Below are 21,381 nucleotides of genomic sequence, written 5' to 3'. Positions count from 1 at the left end.
CAACTAGAATATACAACTATGTACTGTGGGGCTTTGGGGAGAAGAAGAAGGAAAATAAAAAGAAGATTGGCAACAGATGTTAACTTAGGGCCAATCTTAAAAAAAAAATCTTCCATGTGACAAATGACACCATAAACATAGTGACAAGAGGCCACGGCCTGGGAGGGGATATCAGCAATGTACACATGCAACAAAAGATCCAGTGCCAGCCCCAGTGGCCTAGTGGTTAAATTCAGAAGGCTCTGCTTAGGCACCTGGGTTCAATTCCCGAGCATGGACCTACACGACTTGTCTGTCAGCGGCCATGCTGCGGCAGCAGCTCACATACAGAAAGTGCAAGACTGGCACTTAGCTTAGGGCAAATCTTCCTGGGGGGGAAAAAAGGATCCAGATTCAGAATATTAACATTTCTACCAGTCGGTAAGAAAACAGCACACAGCCCAACAGGAAAATGGGCAAAGCATATGAGCTATTAAAGACACACAAGATGAACCTGGATAGGCCAGTCATTGCACAAAAGGATGTTCACCCACATCAGAAATAAGGAAATACAACAAAAATCAGCCAGGACATCATGGGAACGGGGCTGGTCCGTGGGGGTGACAGCATCCCAGAACCCCAGAGAGCAAGTCACCGGCAACACCTACCTGGTCAAGCTGCGACCAGGGCTGTACTTCTGGGTGTCCAGCCCAAGAAACCCCTGAACCCACTCCCCAGGACACGAATAATAGTAAAGAAAGGGGGCCAACAATGACCCCAAGCCCGCTTGCCATCTCAGTAGGGCAAGCGGTGTATCTTCTGTGGCTGACGCACACGGGAATCCTGGGTCACGGCTTAAACAAATAAACCAGAGGCATCCCCTGCACACACAGCTCCATCTCTACAAGGTGACGCTGGGTGAAACAGGCAAGGTGTCGAAGGACACATACACAGAGAGCAAGACACCACGTGCGTAATAACACCTGTGTAAATTATAAAATACAGGTGTCCATAAAGCAGCATCTATTGTCTATGAATGCATAAACATTGCTGTGAACGCAAAAAGCATATGGAAATGAAACACCAGTTTCAGGATGGGGTTTAGGCCTGAGGAAGGAGCAAGGGAGAAGGCATGGAAGGAGGATTTTAGCTGTTTATGTAACGTTTTATTTCTATTTCAAAAAAGAGACATCAGAAGCAAATGGGCAAAACATTAACATCTACCCAATCTTTGCGAAGACGCAGAAACGTCGGTTTTGTTTTCTATGCTTTTCAGGATGCCAGAAATATTTCACACAAAAAACAGCAATTAAACCCAGTTGCACAGCTTCACATCTAAAAGCACCAAGTTACCGCGGGTAGAACCCCGGGTGAGGGAGAGTGGGGTTCAGGGAGGCCCGGGTGGCTGTCCCTTCTGGGTCTTTCCACCTGAGCAGCCTCCCCCCGGGACTAGGAGTTCTTGGAAGAAACGTGTGCCAGGGTCTGTTTGACGCAAAACTTTTTTAGGGTTGAAACGTATCCCGTACCTTCCAAAGGAACGCTCTCTGGCACAGCGTTGACGGCAGAGCGGGAGGTGTCGGGGCTGACAGAGGACCCCCCAAGGCTGGAGTCCCCAGCGAAGAGCTGAACTGTCACCCACTGTCCATGCTCAGACACCTGATCGCAGACGCTCTCTGCAGCCGGCCCTCTTTAAAGAGCCCCAAGCGCAGTCAGGAAATGGATGAACAAACACGGGGTCAAACTGGAGCCCCAAGAGGCCCCCTGAACTGAATTGGTGACCTTTCAAATGTAAAGCAGGGGACCAACCACCAAGAGGGGTCCTGCAACTGGAAGCTGCCTCAGGATGCCAGTCACCCACTTGAGAAGTAGTCCAACTTCTGTTCTCTCCCCTAAGCGCACGGAAAGGCCATCTGCTGGGGAGGCGGGGCCGGAACTGCGGGCTGGGCCCCTGGGGGCAGGAGAGGCAGCTCTGGGGACCCATGGCACACAGCAGGGGGCTCAGTGTGCCTGGACGGCAGCCGCCAGGGCTCAGGACGTGCTCCCCAAGGACCTGCTCTGGCCCAGACCTGCAGCCAGGTGGCCTGGACTCGAAACATCCAGCCAGCTTCACCACTTATTACCTGTGACTTCCCTGGGGGTCCTCCTCCTCCTCCTCTCTGGGCCTCAGTTTCCCTTTCTTTGAAATGGAGATGAATACTGTACCTATTTCCTAGGCATCCTGTGAGTCTTAAATCAGCCAGTACGTGTAAAATGTTGGAACCGTGCTTGGCACGCAGTCAGCTGTTGTTTTCAGCTGCCCCTGCTGTGTCTCTGCGGTGACCAGGGCCCTAGCAGAGGCCCTGTCACGTGCCCAAACACAAAGGGATCACCGTGACTCCTGCCGCACGCAAGTGAGTTCTGAAGAGAAAAACCCCAAGAGGTATAGTAGGTGAGCCCTCCTAGGGAGAAAGGGCAGCACCTCAGTCCTGGGCCTGTGGGGAAGATGAACAGGGGTGCGGAGGGGGAGGGGCCAGGCGCCAGGGCCCTCGGCGCTGGGCCACACGGCATGGCGCCCTCACCTTCTGTCTCAAACCAAACGGAGGTCCCTGGTTTGTGCTGAGATCTCCAGTCCAGCCAGCAGCAGAGCCAGAATGAGGATCCAGGAGTCCTGATTCCCAATAAAATGCTCCTTTAACTCTATCAACTGTACCATAACGTCCTCCCGTTCAAACCCTGGGCCAGAAACAAAATTATCAGACTCTGCACCGCAGGCTGGTAATGCTCCTTGTAAACCGGCTTTTTATGCAACTCTCATTGGCAAGTTAAAACCAAGAGCCGCCGTTGGTCAGTAAGCAAAGTCAAAGGATTAGCCCCACTCGCCCCCAGCTGCAGGACCTGGCATCCGATTGTCTCTTTCTTGACTGACGGAATGGGAGATTTTCTTGCACTTCGGTTGATAACAAGTTAACCAGCATTCTCAAGGGAATCTCAGATCTTATCCTAACTCTCCTCCCTGGGCATACTCCCACAAAACCACTCCCCAATATACAAAACCCTTTAATGAGCATGGCACTTCAAAGCAATACTTAAAATCATGTTTTTTTTTTGATGAGGAAGATCGCCCCGACTAACATCTGTGCCAATCGTCTTCTACATTTTTTAATGTGGGATGCTGCCACAGCATGGCCTGATGAGCGGTGTGTAGGTCTGCACCTGGGATCTGAACCTGCGAACCCCAGGCCGCTGAAGTGGAGCACGCAAACCCAAGCACTATGCCACTGGGCCGGCCCCCCCCCCCTTTTTTTTCCTAACTAATAGAAGAGAAACTGCTCACAATTAAGTGACTAAAAGCTGACTTCTAGAAGCTAAAAGGAGACAGTCTTGCACAGTGGTTATGGCCGGGTGCTCGGGAGTCTGTCTGCCTGGTAGGCAGGTGGCTGACACCCTGCAAAGTGGCAATAATGACACTCACCTCCTAGGGTGACTGCGAGGGCCAGTGAAATGTTTGAATGCACTTAGCATAATGCTTGGTTCTTAGTAAGTACTTTCAATAAATACCAATAAATAACAGTTCACCACAATTTCAACCAAATTTTATGGCTTTCACCTTTAGCCATTACATCTCACAAACTGTTCACAACAAGGGTATTTATTGAGAAGAAGCTGCGTGCTTCTTTTTATACCCAAGTTGTTATTACATCCTACACAGAATGACCTTCTCCATTCAAAATGCCTTTCAGCTGAGGTTATTGACCAGAAAGACAAGTTATGGCTATTCTCAAAGAACAGCTTCCAAAGAGAGAGTCCAGCAGCAAATATTTCCATTCTCCGAACAGTGAAGCTAACGCAAAAGGGGAGAAAATGACCTTCTAGACACATGTGGAAGGAGTACATTTTTATTTGACTGAATCTATTCAGGTCTGCGGTAGAAACCAGGTCTATAGTTTTTAGACCTATAGGTCCACTCTATAAAGAGTATTTTTTTAAACTTTAGTGTTCATTTATAGCTTTAACATCCACTCATGAACAAATTTCTCCTTTCAAAAGATTAGATTTTAATAACATACACACGATGTGCCATTTATCGAGCATCTACTATTTGCCAACATTACTCTGGACATTCTACAACACTTTGACTCAGAGGAACTCTGAGTTCGTTGTCATCAATCCCATTTTGGGATGAGAAAATGGAGGCTCAGAGAGGGTACACAACTCAGCCTGGTCTCGACTAAACTTCCATGCCACATGAAGCTAATTACAGTCTTTTCCTTTCGACAGTTATTAAACTCTCAGATAATTTGTCTGTTATACTTAAAATAGCCCTTTAAAAACTGCTAGACACATGAAGGAAGCGACATACGGGCTCAGGAAGGAAGGGAATGCCGGCCTGTCGGCGTCCAGCCAGTGAGTCTGGACAGAAGGAAAGTGTGGCCCGCGGCTCCTCAGACGCCACCCTCCTGCCCGTCAGGGCTCCACACACATTCTGACTGCTTCCTGTGTCACGAACACAGAAACTGAGACATTAACTCTTCATGGATTACCTAAGAATTCACTTTTCTGGGCCGAAGGTGATCGAACAAAATAAGGTCTCCTTCCAACTGCAATGTTCCTTGATCGAACTTCCTAACGTCCAAATTAAACAGCATCCCTGGTCTGAGAAAGAGAAGGGACTGAGTCTGATGCCTCAAAGGAAACGGGTGGTAAGAGCCAACACAGATTAGCAGCCCTTCGGCTCAAAGAAATGTCAGGGCCCCCACTGCTGACACCCTGCCCGAATTCGTCAATGTGGGAGGGTGGGGGGTGGTACAGAGGGGCATTTTCCATTTTTTGATTCAAAAAACTTCCCTCATTTCCCGAAGGACCTTCGCCATCCACACTCCCTCCCTGCCATATTGTCCCGCTCTAGTTCTTAGCACCTCCTGAAGTTATCCTGTGGTCTTTTGTTCACTTGTCCCTGCACTCAGAACTGTTCCCCAGCCCACCGACCCCAGGTGACACTAACCACAACCCTGCTCAGAACAGGCCTAACACGTTCTCTTTCACAGCTGATCCGTGAACTTCGTTCCCGCTTCCCTGTTCTTTGGCCATTGAACAAAGCTTGTGCGGTCGAACGCTCAGCTTCAGCTTCGCTTCAGATCCGTGACACTGAACAGGAGAGAAGCCTACGAGGAAGGGAAGGATCGTGGGTGTGAGGCCCACCCATGGGCCCCTCGGAGTGTGGGTGGGAGGCCCAGCAGAGTGAGGGGAGGCTGGGAGCACAACTACGTGTAGAAGGAAGGAAGAGAGGAAAGAACACAGGAAGAAGTACTTACTGAGCACCTACTCTATGCTCGGCACACCTGAATCCGTCTCCCCAGCAGCCGCCGGGACACCATCAGCTCCTCTTATATAGATGAGGCCCGACTCTCAGAATGCTTAGTGACCTTGGTGAAGGTCACTCGGGCTGAACATCCATGTCACCGCTCACCAGCTATCCACTCCACTCCTGGCCCAGGACTGGACATTAACCTTCCAGGAATCTCACACACTTCTGACTGTGACCCTTGAAGCAGGCAGATGAAGGAATTGAGGTTAAGTTTCTGTCCCAGTGCTACTGAGGTCACAAGGCTACCAAGCACTGAAGCTAGGCCTGGATTCTTGATCAATGTGCCCAAGCCCGAGTGAACTCCTCTGCTCCATAGGCCTCCCCCGCGCCTTCAGAGCATGCTACAGAGTTTTTCTAGAACGTGGTGGAATACCACAGCCACCAGCCACTTACTGACTTGGGGCTGAATTAGGTTTGAGGTGCATTATATCACAGGTTTTCTCTCCTAGGAACCCAAAAGGAACAAGAAATAACCTCTTGGGCTGACAAATTGGCTTAAAGAGTTTAATTGGTAACAGTTAAAAGTTCACTTTTAATTTTTAAACTTTTTCTAGTTAAAGTCTTATTATACCTTAACGGTGGGTGATTCCAGAATGACTGAACACCCTGTGGGCTTTACAATTTTGCCAAACACTACAGTGGCCTTTTTAAAACTGAGTTACTCCTGCAAAAATGAAAAGTCATGAGCTGCTTTTACAAGGGAGAGTTCTTCAGAGTATCAGAGAGAACGAATAGAACACCTAAGAAGGATTTCCCACAGCCCCGCAAAGAGAGGCATTTAAAAACAACTAACAGTTTAACTGAGATATAATTCACATCCCATAAAGCTTACCCTTTTAAAGTGTACAATTCAGTAGCATTTGGCTTATTCACAAAGTCGTGCAACCATCACCACTATCTAATTCCAGAACATTTTCATCATCCCAAAGAGAAACCCTATGAGCATCAGGAATCACTCCGCAGCCCTGGCAACCACTAATCTACCACCGGTCTCCACAGAGCTGCCTTTTCGGAACACTTCATATAAATGGAACCACGTGGCATTCTGTGTCTAGCTTCTTCCACTCAGCATAATGTTTTCAAAGTTCCTCCATGTTGTAGCGTGTGTCAGTCTTATATTCCTTTTTATGGCTGAATAATATTCCATTGTATGGATGTACTACATTTTGTTTATTGATTCATCCATTGACGGACATCCGGGTTGCTTCCACTTCTTGCCATGTTGAATAATGGTGCTATGAACGTTTACGTCCAAGTTTTTGTGTGGACATGTTTTCAATTCTTTTGGAGACATACCTAGGAGTAAAAATGCTGGGTCCCAGGGTCACTTTATGTTTAACATTTTAAGGAACTGCCAAAGAAAGACATTTCTTGAATTCTTTTTTTTTCTAATTCTGTACAAAAAATAAATTGAAGCATCAAAAAAAACTTTATCATCTACCTGTTTGAGATAGGAATCTCACCGAGTAACATAACTGACCCCTTTTTTAAATCTCTGTTGTGTAAAGAATGCTCTAAATATGACAGGACCTTTCACACTCCAGTCCCCATCGAGTGCCCACGGTACTCAAGGTGCACGGCTAAATCGAACACGGCGGAGGCCCAGCTTCGGCCCGAAGACCCTCAGCCTTCAGAAGCGGGACAGAGTGACCGGCCCAGAGCTGCGGATTCGGCAGACTCCCGGACCCCCAGGACGGGCAGTCTGCTGGGTGGTGGGGTGTTCGTGTTCCTGGCTGGTGTCCACCCTGCACCCTCTGATCTTCCAGGTCTTCCAGATCTCCTTCCCATCACTGCCCTCCCTGAAAGGCTCCTGTCCCTAGGGCCATGTCTGGTCTGCCTCCTCTTTCAAAGTCACAATTAGTCAAATCAGTGCTGTGGTCTTCAATTAACCCACACACATGTCCAACGAGATACAAGGAAAATTACGCTGGTGTGGCTCGTCGTTTGGATCCTTACGAGGACGGAAGGAAAAACAAAAGCTGAGTGGTAAACTGAAGAGCCATGCAGGTCTCGCAGCCTGTCAATTTGCAGAAAACGAGAGAAGAACTGAGAGCTGGGTCACTATGCGACACACAACCGTGTCCGGTTGGAGCTAATCATGTCTGAACACTGTTTCAGTTTAAAAAGCACAGGGAGTCATAGGTGAGCTCATTTAATCCCCATGCCAATTCCACGAGGCTAATGCTCATCCTCACCTTCGTCACCCGACTCTCCCGGGCCCCCGGCAGCGCCATGCAGGGCGAAGACGCCCCCACCCAGGCTTCTCACCGAGCCCCAGCCGCGCCGTCTCAAGGCAGCCCGTGCGGGACGTGTCCATCTGAGTCGCAACTTTATTTTTAAGTGACTCTCTTTTTCCAGGCTGAGTCACTGCCTGCAGTGTCTATATAAAGCTGTAGAGGCAGTGACTAAATGCATTTGGGCCCGGGCCACAACTATATATTACTCCCCCTCCCCCAGCCTGCTGACTCCTTTTCTCACAGGGAGTAAAAAAGGAGTCACAAAGTTTGCAGTGCCTTCTCGTCCTGCTGGCTCCCTCACCTCTGCAAAAGGGGAAGAGGTGACTGACATGTGAAGGACCTGGCGCTGGGGCGCTGATTTCATCTCAGGAGGAGCCCGTCCTGATCAATAAGGAGACAACAGTGGCTTTCCTGCAGAGGATGCCCGCCCCTGTCCCCACCTGCCCAAGTTGGGAAGGAACCCACGAATCTAGCTCAACAAGGGCACAGGATTTCTCTCCAAGCCGTATCTCAAGATGACGCCTGATTTTTTCTAACAGTTTCCCAAGAGTGTAAAAATCAGAGAAACCCTCCAGCCTGAGACAGAAAGGGCAAATTAAGATTCTGGCCCTCAGGAAATGAACACCACTGAACAGGCCGTTATGTCAGCAGCAAAGAGAATGTTCCCCGTCACAGACCGGGCACGCTGATCAGGAAGCGGGGCCGTGAGGCTGGGGCTGGAGTCAGGTCCAGGGCCACCTTCCCCGGTGGGGACAGTGAGTGAGGAAGGGGTGGCCAGTCCCGGCGCTGACCCCAGGGAGCTGTGCCCCAAACAGTCAGGGCCAGGGCGGAACTCTGCTGCTGACAACAGGAGCGAGAGATGGTGACATGGGAAAGAAGTCACATGCATTCAGGCAGGAACGATGCAGAAAACACAGACCCAGAATGGGAGCCTGATGGACCAGGTGTCACAGGATTAATGCTGCAGAGAGCAAGAAACGTTCAGGGAAAAATACATCGGAGGACAAAGCGGCCAGTGAGAGCTCCCAAACTGCTGCTCAGTTTTAAAGCTCACAGAAGAGACGTGGCCGCGTTTACAGAAAACGTAAACTGATGTGGCAAGTCTGACAGACTGACACCTAAGACACCTTTGGGGGTAGCAGCTGGACACACCGAAGGACAAAAATGAACGCCGAGGACAGTTTTACGATCGAATCGCTGCATCTCAGCACTGTGGTTCTCCGCTTCCCCCTATAAAGGATGCTTCTTCCCTTGCTGAAAAGAATTGGAACAAAAAACATCCCCTGTGCCCTTTCTGGAAGCAAGTCCAAGCCTGAAGACCTTTCTTCTGAGAGTCGAGCATCACATTCAGAGAGCACGGGCTGCCGAGCAGGGGCTGCGTGCCCCTGCAAACGTCTGCGGCCTGCACTGCACTCAGCCACATCCGAGTCACTCAGATGCTCGGCCTGCCGGGGAGGCAGCACAGGCCGGCGGGTAAGACAGCCTCAACTCAGAGGCCGGACGCCTGGGTTCAAGTTCCGGCTGAGCGGAGTAGCAGCTGTGACATCCTCAAGTCAAACTCTGGTCCGAATGGAATAGCAAGAAAAAAGCAATTCCCAGGCAGAACCACAAAACCCTAACGTTTGTCCCTTTCTCGGTCCCCAGTGGGAAATAAGTGAGTTTTTGGGAGTGAGGAGGTGGCCCAGCACCCTGGACTGGTTCTGAGCAGTGCCCACATGCTTCCACGTCCCTGGTGACCCAATCCGCAGTCGGCTTTATCAACACAGGTGCCATCTGGGGCATCAAAGGTGACCCTGGCCTGCTCCTTGGATCTCAGATCAAAGCCACAGAGGAGCAAAAGGCAGCACTTCAGGCCCGCAGTGCACGCAGTTCCACCACCTCCAGGCTTTGTGACACTGCCGCCAGCCTAGCCTTGCGCCTGACCGGCCTTGGGCAGAAGGAAAGTGTCGCCCAGCGCAGAGGTGCCTGCCCCGGCTGCCAGCTTGTGAGGTCCCCACAAGGTGGCTCAGTTCTTTCACCTGTCTCCCACTCCCAAGCATCCAGCCTGGAGGCTGGAGCATAGTGCCCAGTGGTCAGGGCCTTGGCGCCCATCTCTCACACAGCCCCTACCCCCCCCCAGTTCCATTTCCCCTCCCCTGGGTACACAGGAGAGAGGGTGAAGAAGGAGACACACCCTGTGCCCCCAGCACGGCACACGAGACTGCCAATGTGTGCCTTGGAGCTGTGTTCTAAGCCAGGAGCTCCCGGGTGAGTCTCAGGGAGTCCAGGAGAAACCGTACGCAAACGTGCATTTCTCAGGGGAGCGGGTCCTTAACATTCGCCAGTATTTCAAAGGTTGAGAATCAAGCTCAAAGAGCAGACCTGTTTACCTAGAAGGGCTACTGAGGCATACATGGCTTAGAACCTTACTACCATCCATATGAGAGTGTTTCTGGGGTAAGTCTGCATTCAGGAGGTGCCAGCTATACCATCCTAGCACTTAACATGCCACATCAGGATGTTCTACCTGCCTGGCAAGAAAGACAAGAAACGTTTTTTTTCTTTTTTTGCTGAGGAAGATTCAGTCTGAGCCAACATCTGTGCCAGCCTTCCTCTATTTTATATATGGGTTGCCTCCACGGCATGGCAGACAAGTGGTGTAGGTCTGTGCCCAGAATACAAACCCACGAACCCGGGCCGCTGAAGTGGAGCATGCTGAACTTAACCACTACACCACAGGGCCAGCCCTGGATAAGAAACTTTTTAAGAACAGGGACAGGATTTTATCCCCAGGGCTGTACCGTCTGGCACATGGAAGGTGTTCAAAAAATAGCTGTAAAATGATTAACTGTTATTACAAACCGACTTTTGGAACACTTTACGTTGAAACTACCCCTACTTGTTGTTTTTTTAAAGTTCTCAGGGCTTTGAGAAGCAGAAATCAACTGCATCTAATGTGTTCTGTAGTGTAAGTTCCAAGTTAAACCAGCAACAAATGTGGCCTGGACTCCAGGGGCCAGGCTGGTGTGGAGCCCTGCACACGTGCGTGCACACACACGTCCAGCAGCCCTGTGAGCCAGGGCCGGTCATTACACTGCTTACAGGTGACAAAACTTGAGACTGGGGGGGGTTTAGTAATTTTCCCAGGGACACAGCTGGTAAGTCACCCGAGGCAAGACACGTGGGAAGTGACAAAACCTAGAAACACCCCCACAGTCTTTGATGCTCAACTACTGATTACTAATTCAACAGGGAATGGACGTTCAGCTACAAAATTAAAATTAAAAACTGTTTTTCTTCGAAAGGGACTCTCTTTTTGAATCAAAACAATACATAAAACTTTTGTGGAGTAATGGCAATCTCCTTCAAATTAACTGCAGTTTTGGGGTTAAAAAGACGTAAGCAGTAATATCAACAGACTATGAACATATTAATCTAATGACATAAACCGCCACTTAAACAAATTCATTCTAAACAAGGACTGCAAGGCTCTGCCTGCCTCGGAGCCCATCTCCCCGGCACCATGGGTTGTCCCACGTGAAGGAGCCCACCTGGTGGAGCCGGGCCAGCCGCCAGCAGCCCCTCACTGGCCTTCCCGTCAGAGCCCACCTGTCCCCTGGACCTTGGGCGGGGCCATCTGGGAAAATACAAACTCCCTGTCGGGGGACAACCTTATCGACCGCTGACTTCTCCCTGGCACCTAATCCTGCACATGAGATTTACCAGACATTCAACAGACACTGGGAGGACATTTTCCTCTTTCCCAGAACAAACAGGGACTGCAGCATTTCCAGGAGGGATCAACGCATTTGGTGCAACACCAGCAAGGACACCACTGGCCCTGCCTCTGCCTCGCTGGCCGCCCTGGGGAGGAGAGCCTGGTGCTCACTCAGCTGACTGTGTGAGGCACAGGGATCCTAGGGCGTGTCCACACGAGGAAGATGCCTTCCCTGCCAATAAGCCAATTTTTTTTTTATCCCTGAGAACAAAGTTCTCAGCAATCTTCATTTTTACACATCCAATTTTTAGAAGAGTTCCTTCGACAGTAAGTACTAACCTGTCCTTGGTTGTTTAATAGTCAGTGGTACAGTCAGCAGGCTCCCCTGGACTGAAACCCCAAACAAAGTGACAATCCTATATCCCCTCTGGATCCTAGGCCCCACACTTGCCAGAGCCCCCATGTGCCACCAAGACCCCCCATGTACCCCTCCCTCTGTGTACCCCAGAGGACCTCGGCCGCAGCTACCCGCCTCCCCCTCCACTTTGGCCTTAAGTGGCTGCAAAATTTACAGAAGATTCTGGTTGGCGGAGTAAGTGGACCTGCCTTCTCTACCAGGTCCTGCCTCAGGGCTCCCACAGGGACCCCATGCAGATTTCAAGAATGGACCTGGGACAGGAAAACGCAGTGGGAGGAGCAGGGACAGAAGCCTGCACGCAAGACCACCTTCCACGCTTCCCCAAGGCTCATGCCGCAGCAAGATTCTCCTGACAGCAGGGAAAGCAGCCTGAGCGGCACCAGCCACGACCCGCAGGCAGAGGCTGGGGCAGGCAGGACAGTGACCTTCCGTCCCTTCCAGGTGGGGCTCTGGGTCCTCTTCTCCACGGAAGACAATGTCTAAAAATGCACCCTGAAAAGAAATGCCCCCAATGGCATTTACCAACCGGGCTGCTCCCTCCCTAAGCCTCTTCTATTTACTGGGGTCAGGAGACAAAATGCAAAGTTTAAGGCTGGGTTTCCTCAAGGATTCCACACAAGCCGTGTGAACCGATCCCCAGTTCCTGCAGAAGAAAGCCTGTTGAGATGTCAGTGGAAGGAGCGGGCCCGGTTCGGTCCAATGAACATTTATTAACCGAGGGCTGGGACCCAGGTGGCGGGAGGGGAACAGGCCCGTCCTCATTTGACACCTGCCAGGACCCTGGGACTCCAGCGGGACGGCCAGGAACCCAGGTCTCTGCCTCACCCTCTTCACTGGACTTGCTGTACGACAGATTCTATTTACTTATCGTCTGTCACCTCAGAAGAGTGACCTTGCTCTTTTTTAGATTTTCTATGGACACCCTTGGACATACGGTCACCAAGAGGAGGGCAGTAAGAACAGAGGACAGTGAACGACGGCTAATTCCTAGAACAGTGCTCAGAGCGGATCGAGAGACAGATGCGACGGGGTCAGCCTGGGGAAATGGAGTCAAGGAGAACATGGGAAACCCGCAGCTACCCTCCAGGAAGGTCTGCCCTGAAGCAGCCTGAGCGGAGGAAAGCAAGCAGAAGGAGGGAGTCCTGTCGCTGGGTTGCTTTCTTTTCACAACAAGATGGAACGTGGAGAACAGCAGTTCCCTCCACAGCTGCACGGAGGCCAGCGAGCCCAGGCAGGAGCTACCCTGACCCGCACTGTGGGTCTGACAGAACGTGGCAGATCCGTGTGTAACGGCAGGGTGGGGAGGAGACGGAAGAGCTGAGTCTAAAATCTAAAACCCTTCGGTGACTCTGCCCCGGGAGCCCTCTTTCTTTCCACTGGGCTGTGAAGTTTTCTCCAAAATATTTGTCCTGAATATACAGAGGGTTAAATATTTGTTTCCCACAACGATTCACGATGGCACTCCCTTAAACAGCAAACTCTTTTAGAACGCTTAAAATGAGCCCACTTTCAAAAATTCAATTCACACATCATTTTTCAGGAATATTATAAAAGTTAGAGGCATCCTCCCAGACAGCAGCTTTTCTTCCAGGCCCGTGCCTTTGTCATCCATGGAAGAATCTGGAGGCCTGGAAGCCAGAACCAAAGCTGTGTGCAGCTGCGATCCACTGACATCTGAGCGGAGGCTGTGGGCACTGTCCATGCAGGACAGCCATCGCGGGCCACCTGGCAGAAGCTCCCCTCAAAGCAATTCCCGCTCAACTGTCTGTAAAACTCTTTCTTTTTATTTCCTACGAAGCCTTTGATAGGGACTGAGGGAACAAGGGACCTAGAAAACAGACCAGGAGAATGTTGCCCCAGCCACTCTAAAACAGTGTCCTCCAAACACATACTTACAAGAAAAAGACAGGAGCGCATGAAGAGCACATTTCCAGCGCCCTTTAAAGCATATTTTAGGAAACACAGAGGCGTTTAAAAGGCCCTACCACACTAAATGTCTGTTCTACAAGAAGTATTGGCATATGGCTTCCTCAGATTTGGGCAGCTCTCAGGCACTCGCCTGCCCCAGCACCAGGGAAGGGGGCCCTCTGAGGCCCCTCTGTCCCGCTATGCCCTTTAAGACTCGAGGTGGCACGCTAACAGATGTGGCAGGGGCTAGAGGCGGGGGTGAGCTTGAAGACCTGGGCTGGCCACATACCTGGCTGCAGGCTTGCAGACCAGCTTGCTCAGTACCTGCACGTGGATGCCAGCTGGTGCTTGAATGCGTTCAGACAACCTATGAGTACCCGCGCTCCCCAGCCCTCGCAGAGGCACACAGGCTGCTGGAGCGGGCTGGGGACAACCGAAAGAAGGCGGCAGACTGACAGACATGAAATGCTTACAACACGTGTTCTGAATACACCAGAATAGTAAGAGCCCTTCAAAAAGCTTGTGACGGTCACGCCACCTCACCTCTGGAGTGTTCTTCTTGAACTCTCGGCTCTGCTCGATGAGCCGCTTTCTAGACTGCTCGCTTTCATCTTGCCGGTTTGCCAATACTGTTGCGGTGGCATCGAGTTCCCTCTGTCGAGAGAAAGAAAAAGGAAAGAGGAGATTATAATCGTACTTTGTACAGAGGAGGGCCTGTGTGCATCTGACCAGAACAGTGGAGAAGCCCCCGTGGGTCCGGGATCAACTCATCGGCAGACGAGGGGCTGGGGCTGGCGGCAATGATGGGGTCCCTGTCCATCCCCCTATGCTGGTTCGAGAACACAAACTTGCTCGGCTTGACATGTTGTGTATGACACACACCTCACACAGACTGTTTATATCACGGAACACGCAGATCCGTTTTTCTTTGCTGAAACCAGAGTCAGGCCAGTGCCCAAGTGCCATCCCTCACTGGTGCCACTCGCTTCTGCTCCTAACCAGCGTCTCCCTTCGTCAGGTACCGCACTCCAGCCTGGCTCTACTCTGGGCTTCTCAACGGTGTGTTCTGTTTGTCTGTCCTTCTCCAGTGGGGGCTTGGAAGCTTCTATAGCAACACTTCATCTGCTTTCACACAACGGATACTTATTGTGGGTTTACTACAGGCCAGACATCGTGTCCAGGACCATTAAAACGAACCTGCCACTTGTTTAAGAGTGACCTTTGAAAGGCAAATTCCAAGAAGAATGATTTCCAATATCTCATAAACTTCGGAAACGAGGCCCCTGGAAATAGCAGGTGTCCTCACACGATTGTACAGGCACTAAAACTCTTGACAGCCACCAGGGGAGTGGGTCCCCTGTAAGAGTGGCACACAACAAAAGACCCTCAGAGCACAAGAGAACCTGGGCCTGGCCTCAGCAATCCCAGCAGGAGCTGCCACGAGGATCTGTTCCCAACAAGCCTGCAGCAGACGGGCCCGGAGGGGTGCCCTAGGCTGACAGCAGGAGCGCAAGGACACACTCTTGGAGCCAGCCGAAAGGCCTGTTTCCTTGCTGTTACTCTGCTCAGGATTAAAGATGGCTGCTCCACATGGCTTCTCAATGCCTGGACCACCCCCCGAGGCCCAGGAGAGCAAGGACCCAATCAAAGGCTGAACGGCGAGGAAAATCAAGGATGAAGATCCATCCACAGACATCCAGAAGCACCTGTGTGCTTCTCCACCCACCCTCCACCCAGCTCATGAAGTTCCACCTGCTTTCCTTTTTGGTGGAAATAACCGAAGTGGTCTGGAAGCCCTCCCGGTGGACACTTCATTCGTACCACTCTGGGGTGGCCCACTGCCAGACAAGATGACAGAGGGCTGGGACAAACATCCAGGGTGCTGTCAACTTGGAAATCGCTGATAGTTTTAAAAGGGGGGAGGGGGAGAAAAACTGGGGATGGAGGGAGATACCACCACACCACACTCTCCCCCTTAGCGTTTTTGGCATGACAGCAGATCTTGGGCAAACAAGCCCCAAAGAATACCGTGGGCTAGCATTCAAGAACAGATGTCAAAGCTACTGCAGAGAAGAGGGAAACACGGCACATTCTGATAGACCACATTTGAAACACATCCCAGGCGAGGGAAGGAGGAAAAAAGAGCAGCGAACCAATGTGGTGGCGCGGGCGAGGGAGAGGAGAGAGAGCAGTCGTAGATAAGCAGAAGGCTTCTCAGAAATATAAACAATCTGGGAAGGAGGAGGACTTAGACATCTATATTTAAGCAGCAGCAGAAGAAGTTATAAAAGGAGACTTCAAGATGGGGGAAAAAAGCCAATATTGAAATATGACAAAAAAAGTAAAGTTGATGTTTCGTTCCAATCACACACGGATGCAGAAAACTTCGAGAAAAACAAAGAGCCCTGACTGCTTTCAACGAGGATGCTATTTCCCGGGACGGGGTGTCACCCTGTGAGCATGTAGGGTGACTTCTGCGCCAGGCACTGGATGCTGGGGGTACACAGGTGACTGTGGGGTCCCGGCCCCTGCCTTCCTATTTAGGAGAAAGAGCTTGGGGACAGTGGCGGGCGGGGCGCGCATGATGGCAAAGAGCACATGGTCCGTGGGACCCCTATTGCTGCTGGGTCCCCACATGTCCCTCTCTCTCTAAGGTCCGCCCCAGCCCAGCACCGAGGAGCCCGACTGGGGAGGGTCGAGCCTGGAACATGCCACTTGATGGAGGGGAGCAAACCCACCTTTATCATGGGCTGCAGGGCCAGCCTGCCTGAGGCAACTGGCTGCTGGCAGTCGGGGACCCTCCAGGGGCCTACCACACTCCCTTCCACACGCATGCACACATATGCAGTCCACACGAGAAACCAACAGGATCTCCAAATTTAATATGGTGCCGCCACCCGCCACCACAGAGACAGACGGGCACAGCCAGGAGAAGATACCGAGCTGCTCCCACCCCAGGTCACACTGAAGGCTCACAGTCTTTGACCAAGTCCCTTGAAAGAACACCACCAAATCCCTTTGAAGGACACCAAGGCTAAGACTGTGGGGACAATGCAAAGGGAAGCGACACTGTTAAACATTAAGCCAAATACTGTTTCATTATCTACCTAGCCTGCCTTTACTCAAAGTGTCAAATACAATGACACATTAATGGGGAATTTAATGTGTTTAGAGAAGGTTGCAGTGGGGGCCTAAAATACAGAACCCTCAGCCCCTGAGTCACTGGTCACATGTAAAAAGGAGCATGGAGAGTCCCCACACCTGAAAGGCAGTAAAAACTCGCAAAGAGAAAAAAATAACAAAAACAGACGGGAACCAACCTAAATGTCCCGCAATGGCGTGACGGCATGCTCACTCCAGGATTATTCTGCAATGGTTAAAGAAAAGAATCTACAGTCCTACACGCACTATGTGAGATGCAATGATTTTCAAGATATATTTAAGCAAAAAAAACCACAACAAAGTACAAAACAATGCTAGCATTGTTTAAAAGAGGATCTATACATACGCTTGCATAAGCTTTGTTTGGCTCTAGAAAGATACAGGAGACATTAGAAAATGTGTGGCTCTGAGGCACCCGGGAGGAGGGGACCTGCTCTTCAGTACACATCTTTAGACTATTTTGCCATGTGCATGTATTAGCTAACTGGAAACACTGCAATATATATATTAGTTTAAAAAAATCCTACTAATGGTTATAGAAACATATTTACATAAGCTGTCTCATATATGAGTGTTCCTGGTCTGCACGTCCACCTGCCCAGAGGCAGAGGCCTGGAAGAGATGGGTGACCTCTTGACTCACTCTTGTGATTCAAAAAGTGAGGCAAGCGCGTCCTTTGTCAAAACAACAGCTGGTTCTTGCACAACGCACTGCACATGGGCCAGTCTCAGGGCTTATGGACGAGGAGGAGGCGGCCGGCCACAGAGAACACCACTCGGCCAGGCCAGCACTCTCCCAGGCAAGGGCAGAGCGGCGCGTCGCCTCAGAACTATTTAAAACTGTTTTCCCACTGGAAACACCCCACAGCCTCAGAGGCGAGGGAATGGGAAGCTGGCAGGGCTGGCAGCAAACCAACGGGGTCTGAACACACGTGCGCTTCCCGCCAGGCTGAGAGGCCTGAAGACTGCTCAGGAAAGGTCTTGCCAGGACAGCCACATGGATGCAGAAGCTGTGGGGTTTTCTCTCAAAGTGCTCATGGGATGACTGATGCCAGGAGGCGAGAGGTGTGGGGAAAACCTCCGGCTTTGGAACAAGCGGCTCCGTGCAACAGCCACACCTCCTCCTACGAACGGGCGTCCTGCCGAAGAGCTGTGGCTGACTGCGCCCCACTGTTCCTCACGGACGACAAGTTCCGGGATGCTCTGTGTCCATTTCTGACAGACCTCAAAGGGCAAAGCTCTTAACATTTTAAATTACTCTCTGCCTGAATCCAGCCTCTCAGCCAAGTGTTAAAGATTTATTAAAACACAAAAGATAAAAAGGGACCATGTAGCTGCTTATTTAAAAGAAATGGTGGGAAAAATATCTTCCCAAACAAAACAAGTCTTTTAAGGATGTCAGTGAGCAGTTTAGAACTGCTCCTCTTTAAGGTGTGTATTTCAGCTGTGTGTCTATTTCCCAGTGGGGGGCACCTGCAGGGCCACCGCCACTCCTGTGAAACTCTCTCCTTAAGGCCCCGGGCCAGGCCTGCTGGTGCTCTCGCACAGATGCATGGGGCCGCTGGGGCCTCGCAACCCTGGGCCAGCAGAGAAAACACACACCCGGGTCCACTGAAAGTGAAGGAATGTCTTTTTAGTGTCGCGAACTTTAATCCAGAGAGTTCGTTCATCTGATGTTTCTTCGGGGCTAATCTGTTACACTAATCAAACAGCAAATTCCATGTAAGAATTTAAAATGGCTTCATCAGTGACGTCAAAGAACACTTGTGCGAAAAGCGAAAGGCCAGCCACGTGCACCGGGAAGTCCTTGGGGCATTTTCTGTTTCGCTTCCAGCAACAGAATCATTTGGAGAAATGGAAGCTGCTCTGGCTAGAGAGGGGGAAGGGCCCAAGTCCACTTACCAGCCTCCTTCTGTCACCCCCACCCCTACGACCCCCTACACAGAACATCTGAAGACCCTGCAGACAGTGGCCTCAGAGAACCCTGGCCTGGAATCCAGCCTCCACCCCTGCTGTAACCTGTGTAGCTTTGGTCAATGACATCCCCTCTCTGGAGACAGTGAAGATACTGCATGTCAACTGCATCACATAATAAATGCTCCATCAAAGAAAAGTTTTCTGTACTCTCATAGCCACGCGCTTGACCTCAGGCCTGAATTCATTCGGCCACCAGTACCCCCAACGAGGCTAGGGTTTCCAGGGAAGCAGATGAATCAGAAGCTGACACTGACCCCCAAGTGCCCACAGCCCAGCCGAGGAAACTAGGCAGGCATGGAAGAGCGACAAGACAGAAGGGACTGGGCCGGTGGAATGAGAACAGAGGCAGATGTTAGAAAAGGGAGAAATACTGCCCGCAAGAGAGGTTGGGGTCCCCGTTCCTGTGAAAGACGCCCATCTCGGCTGGGGCCAGTGCCGGGGACGGGCTCACTGGGACCCGCGCAACCCGAGGGGCAGGTGCTGTCAGAGACCAAGAACGGGGCTCACAGGAACCAGGAGCCTGGTGAGGCCCCCTGGGGTGGGAGTGGGGGTGGTGGGGACATGACAGGAAAGTGCCATCGGTGAGCAGAGGTCAGCACGGCTTGGGCATGGAGGTGGTAAAAGGCGCCTCCGAGAGGCAAGCTGGGGCCAACACAGAAATAACTGTGTTCGATTAGAAATGTAAAAGCTACGTCCCCAAACATGTGCCCAGACAGTGACCAAGACACCCACTGTAGGGGCACAGACAGGCATGCACACGTATAACGTGCTCACACACACACCTCCTCTCTGGAGAAAAGTGACGGGGCGGGACTCTGGGGGGAGGGAGGTCCTTTCCCCTCTACCCTTTACAGCTTCTGAATTTTGAGCAGGTAAATGTAATGACTATTTCCAAAAAGTAAACACATCTTTCAAAATCTCACTTTGTCCCTATAATGAGACGTAGGCTCTGCAGGACTGACGAGGACCTGTGAATGCCCCCTTCCAGAAGGGTGCTCCTACGTGGCCCGGTGGGAAGTGCACCGTGCTGTTCCTGGGGCTGTGGACTGACGACTGGCTCCATTAAAGGCGAACCTTGCAGAATTCCCAAAGTAAACACCCGTGCTTTCATTCAGTTTGTGAGTTTAGCTAGAGACCCAAGTCTGACCCAGATTTCCCAAGGGGTTTTTTTCAGACACTTAATCCTTACCCATCACTTTCCCACTCATAAAACACAACAATCTGAATTATGGCTATGCTATTCTGTCACGTGATGTCCACCACATGGGCTGGCAGGAAGCACTGCCACCCAGGAAGCCCTGGTTTCCACGGAATTAGACAGACGTCCAACAGGGACAGTCAGGGGCAGCACACAAGTGGCAAAGATGGGACAGTTGGAGAGAGACCCGCCCTGCCCTGCTGTGCCCCAAACCCTGAGCTCCCATGCGCCCTGCAAGCCTCCCGGAGAAGCTCAAGAGAAGGCAAGGAGGGAAAAGCGAACTGAATGGAGGAGAGAGGCAGCGAAGCAGGAAGGCAGGAGGCATCGGCGTGTGGAGTGTGAGGGCTGCAGAAGCTCAGCGTGATGCGAGGTCAAGGCGCCCCTCACTCCCTCACGGGCACCCATCACCGCACAGCCCTAACGATGACCAGGACACACCCTCCCTGCAGAAGAAGGGATGTGCCGTGGCCCAGCCCGAATCTGAGCTTCTCGTTCCCTGCGCAAAAGCCTTCAGTGGCTTCCCCAGGGCCTGGGATAAGACCACCAACGGCCCACCAGACCCCCACACTGGCACACTGGCCTTCCTCTAGTGTCCCCGGAGGGCTGGGGCCCCTCCTTTCCCTCGGACCCTCAGCACAGGCTCTCCCCTCCACTGGGAAGCTTTTCTTTCTCTCTTCCATGAAACTGTCGGATCTCTGCTCAAATACCACTTCCCCGACCCCTCTACTCCATTCCCCCTGCCCGAGAAGAGGCGGTAAGGTGTGCACCCAACCCCCCGAACCCTGCCTCCCGGCAGCCACTCCAGTTTGCAATTCCATCCGTGCGTGTGGGCATGGTTAACATGTGTCTCCCCGTGGGCTAGAGCTCCAGCAGGGCCTGTCCTGTGCTCCCTACGGGCTTCCCAGAACCTCATGCCGTGCTGGGGCACATCACAGGTAAGTGGTCAGAATTTGCTAAAAGAAAAAGCTAAAAAACAAAAAAAAAGGCGGCAAAATAAACAACATGCTATAACAGAAGTCCAGGAAAAAGTGCAAAAGGGTTCAAAGGAGGAGAGATTACTGTGCTTGGGAGAAACTCAGAAGAGCCTGGGGGTGGCAGGGACAACCTCTGCAAACAGAGACCGATGTAAGGAGAGAGGGAACAGATTTACAAACTCTGCAGACAGCCAGGCTTCTGGCGGGAAAGAGAGCCGGCTGCAAGGAAAAGGCCAGCCCAAGCACTGAGGCCTTCGATGGCTAAGAACAGTCTGGAACAGTTCAGGAGGCTGTGAGGGCTGAGGAGGAGCAAGGGAGCAGGCTGACAGGGCCAGCTTCTTGAAGGCAAGACTGGATGCGGACGGAGGGCAGGGTGCCCGGGGAGACCACACCCTCCTCGCCCTCAGCCTCACAGGATCTTGGGTCGAGCCCTAGAATGGCACCATTTTTCTAAGAATTAGGATCATATGGCAAGAGGGCCTCCTCCC

At 51.5% G+C, this 21,381-nt stretch overlaps 1 protein-coding gene and 1 long non-coding RNA gene across 20 annotated transcripts in view; both read right to left on the bottom strand.

Moving 5' to 3' along the window:
• The window catches only part of CUX1 (cut like homeobox 1), a 368,961-nt gene that overhangs the window by 270,816 nt on the left and 76,764 nt on the right, over positions 1-21,381 (bottom strand). For all 19 annotated transcript variants that reach the window (XR_011524378.1, XR_011524379.1, XM_070566375.1 and 16 more), the window contains one exon: positions 14,127-14,237. Coding sequence is in view for 17 of the 19 variants with exons in the window: in XM_070566375.1 (XP_070422476.1) it covers positions 14,127-14,237 (111 nt within the window). In the remaining 2 variants the exon portion in view is untranslated. The remainder of the gene's footprint in view (positions 1-14,126; positions 14,238-21,381) is intronic.
• On the bottom strand, positions 3,839-7,647 carry LOC103551708 (uncharacterized). The gene is made up of 3 exons (XR_545060.2): positions 6,156-7,647; positions 5,271-5,500; positions 3,839-5,120 (listed from the first exon to the last, which is right to left on the bottom strand). It is a non-coding gene; the product is annotated as an uncharacterized lncRNA (long non-coding RNA).

The sequence above is a fragment of the Equus przewalskii genome, chromosome 12 (genome assembly GCF_037783145.1).
Source record: "Equus przewalskii isolate Varuska chromosome 12, EquPr2, whole genome shotgun sequence".
In the NCBI taxonomy this organism is placed as follows: Eukaryota; Metazoa; Chordata; class Mammalia; order Perissodactyla; family Equidae; genus Equus; species Equus przewalskii.
This window is presented reverse-complemented; position numbering and strand designations above follow the sequence as displayed.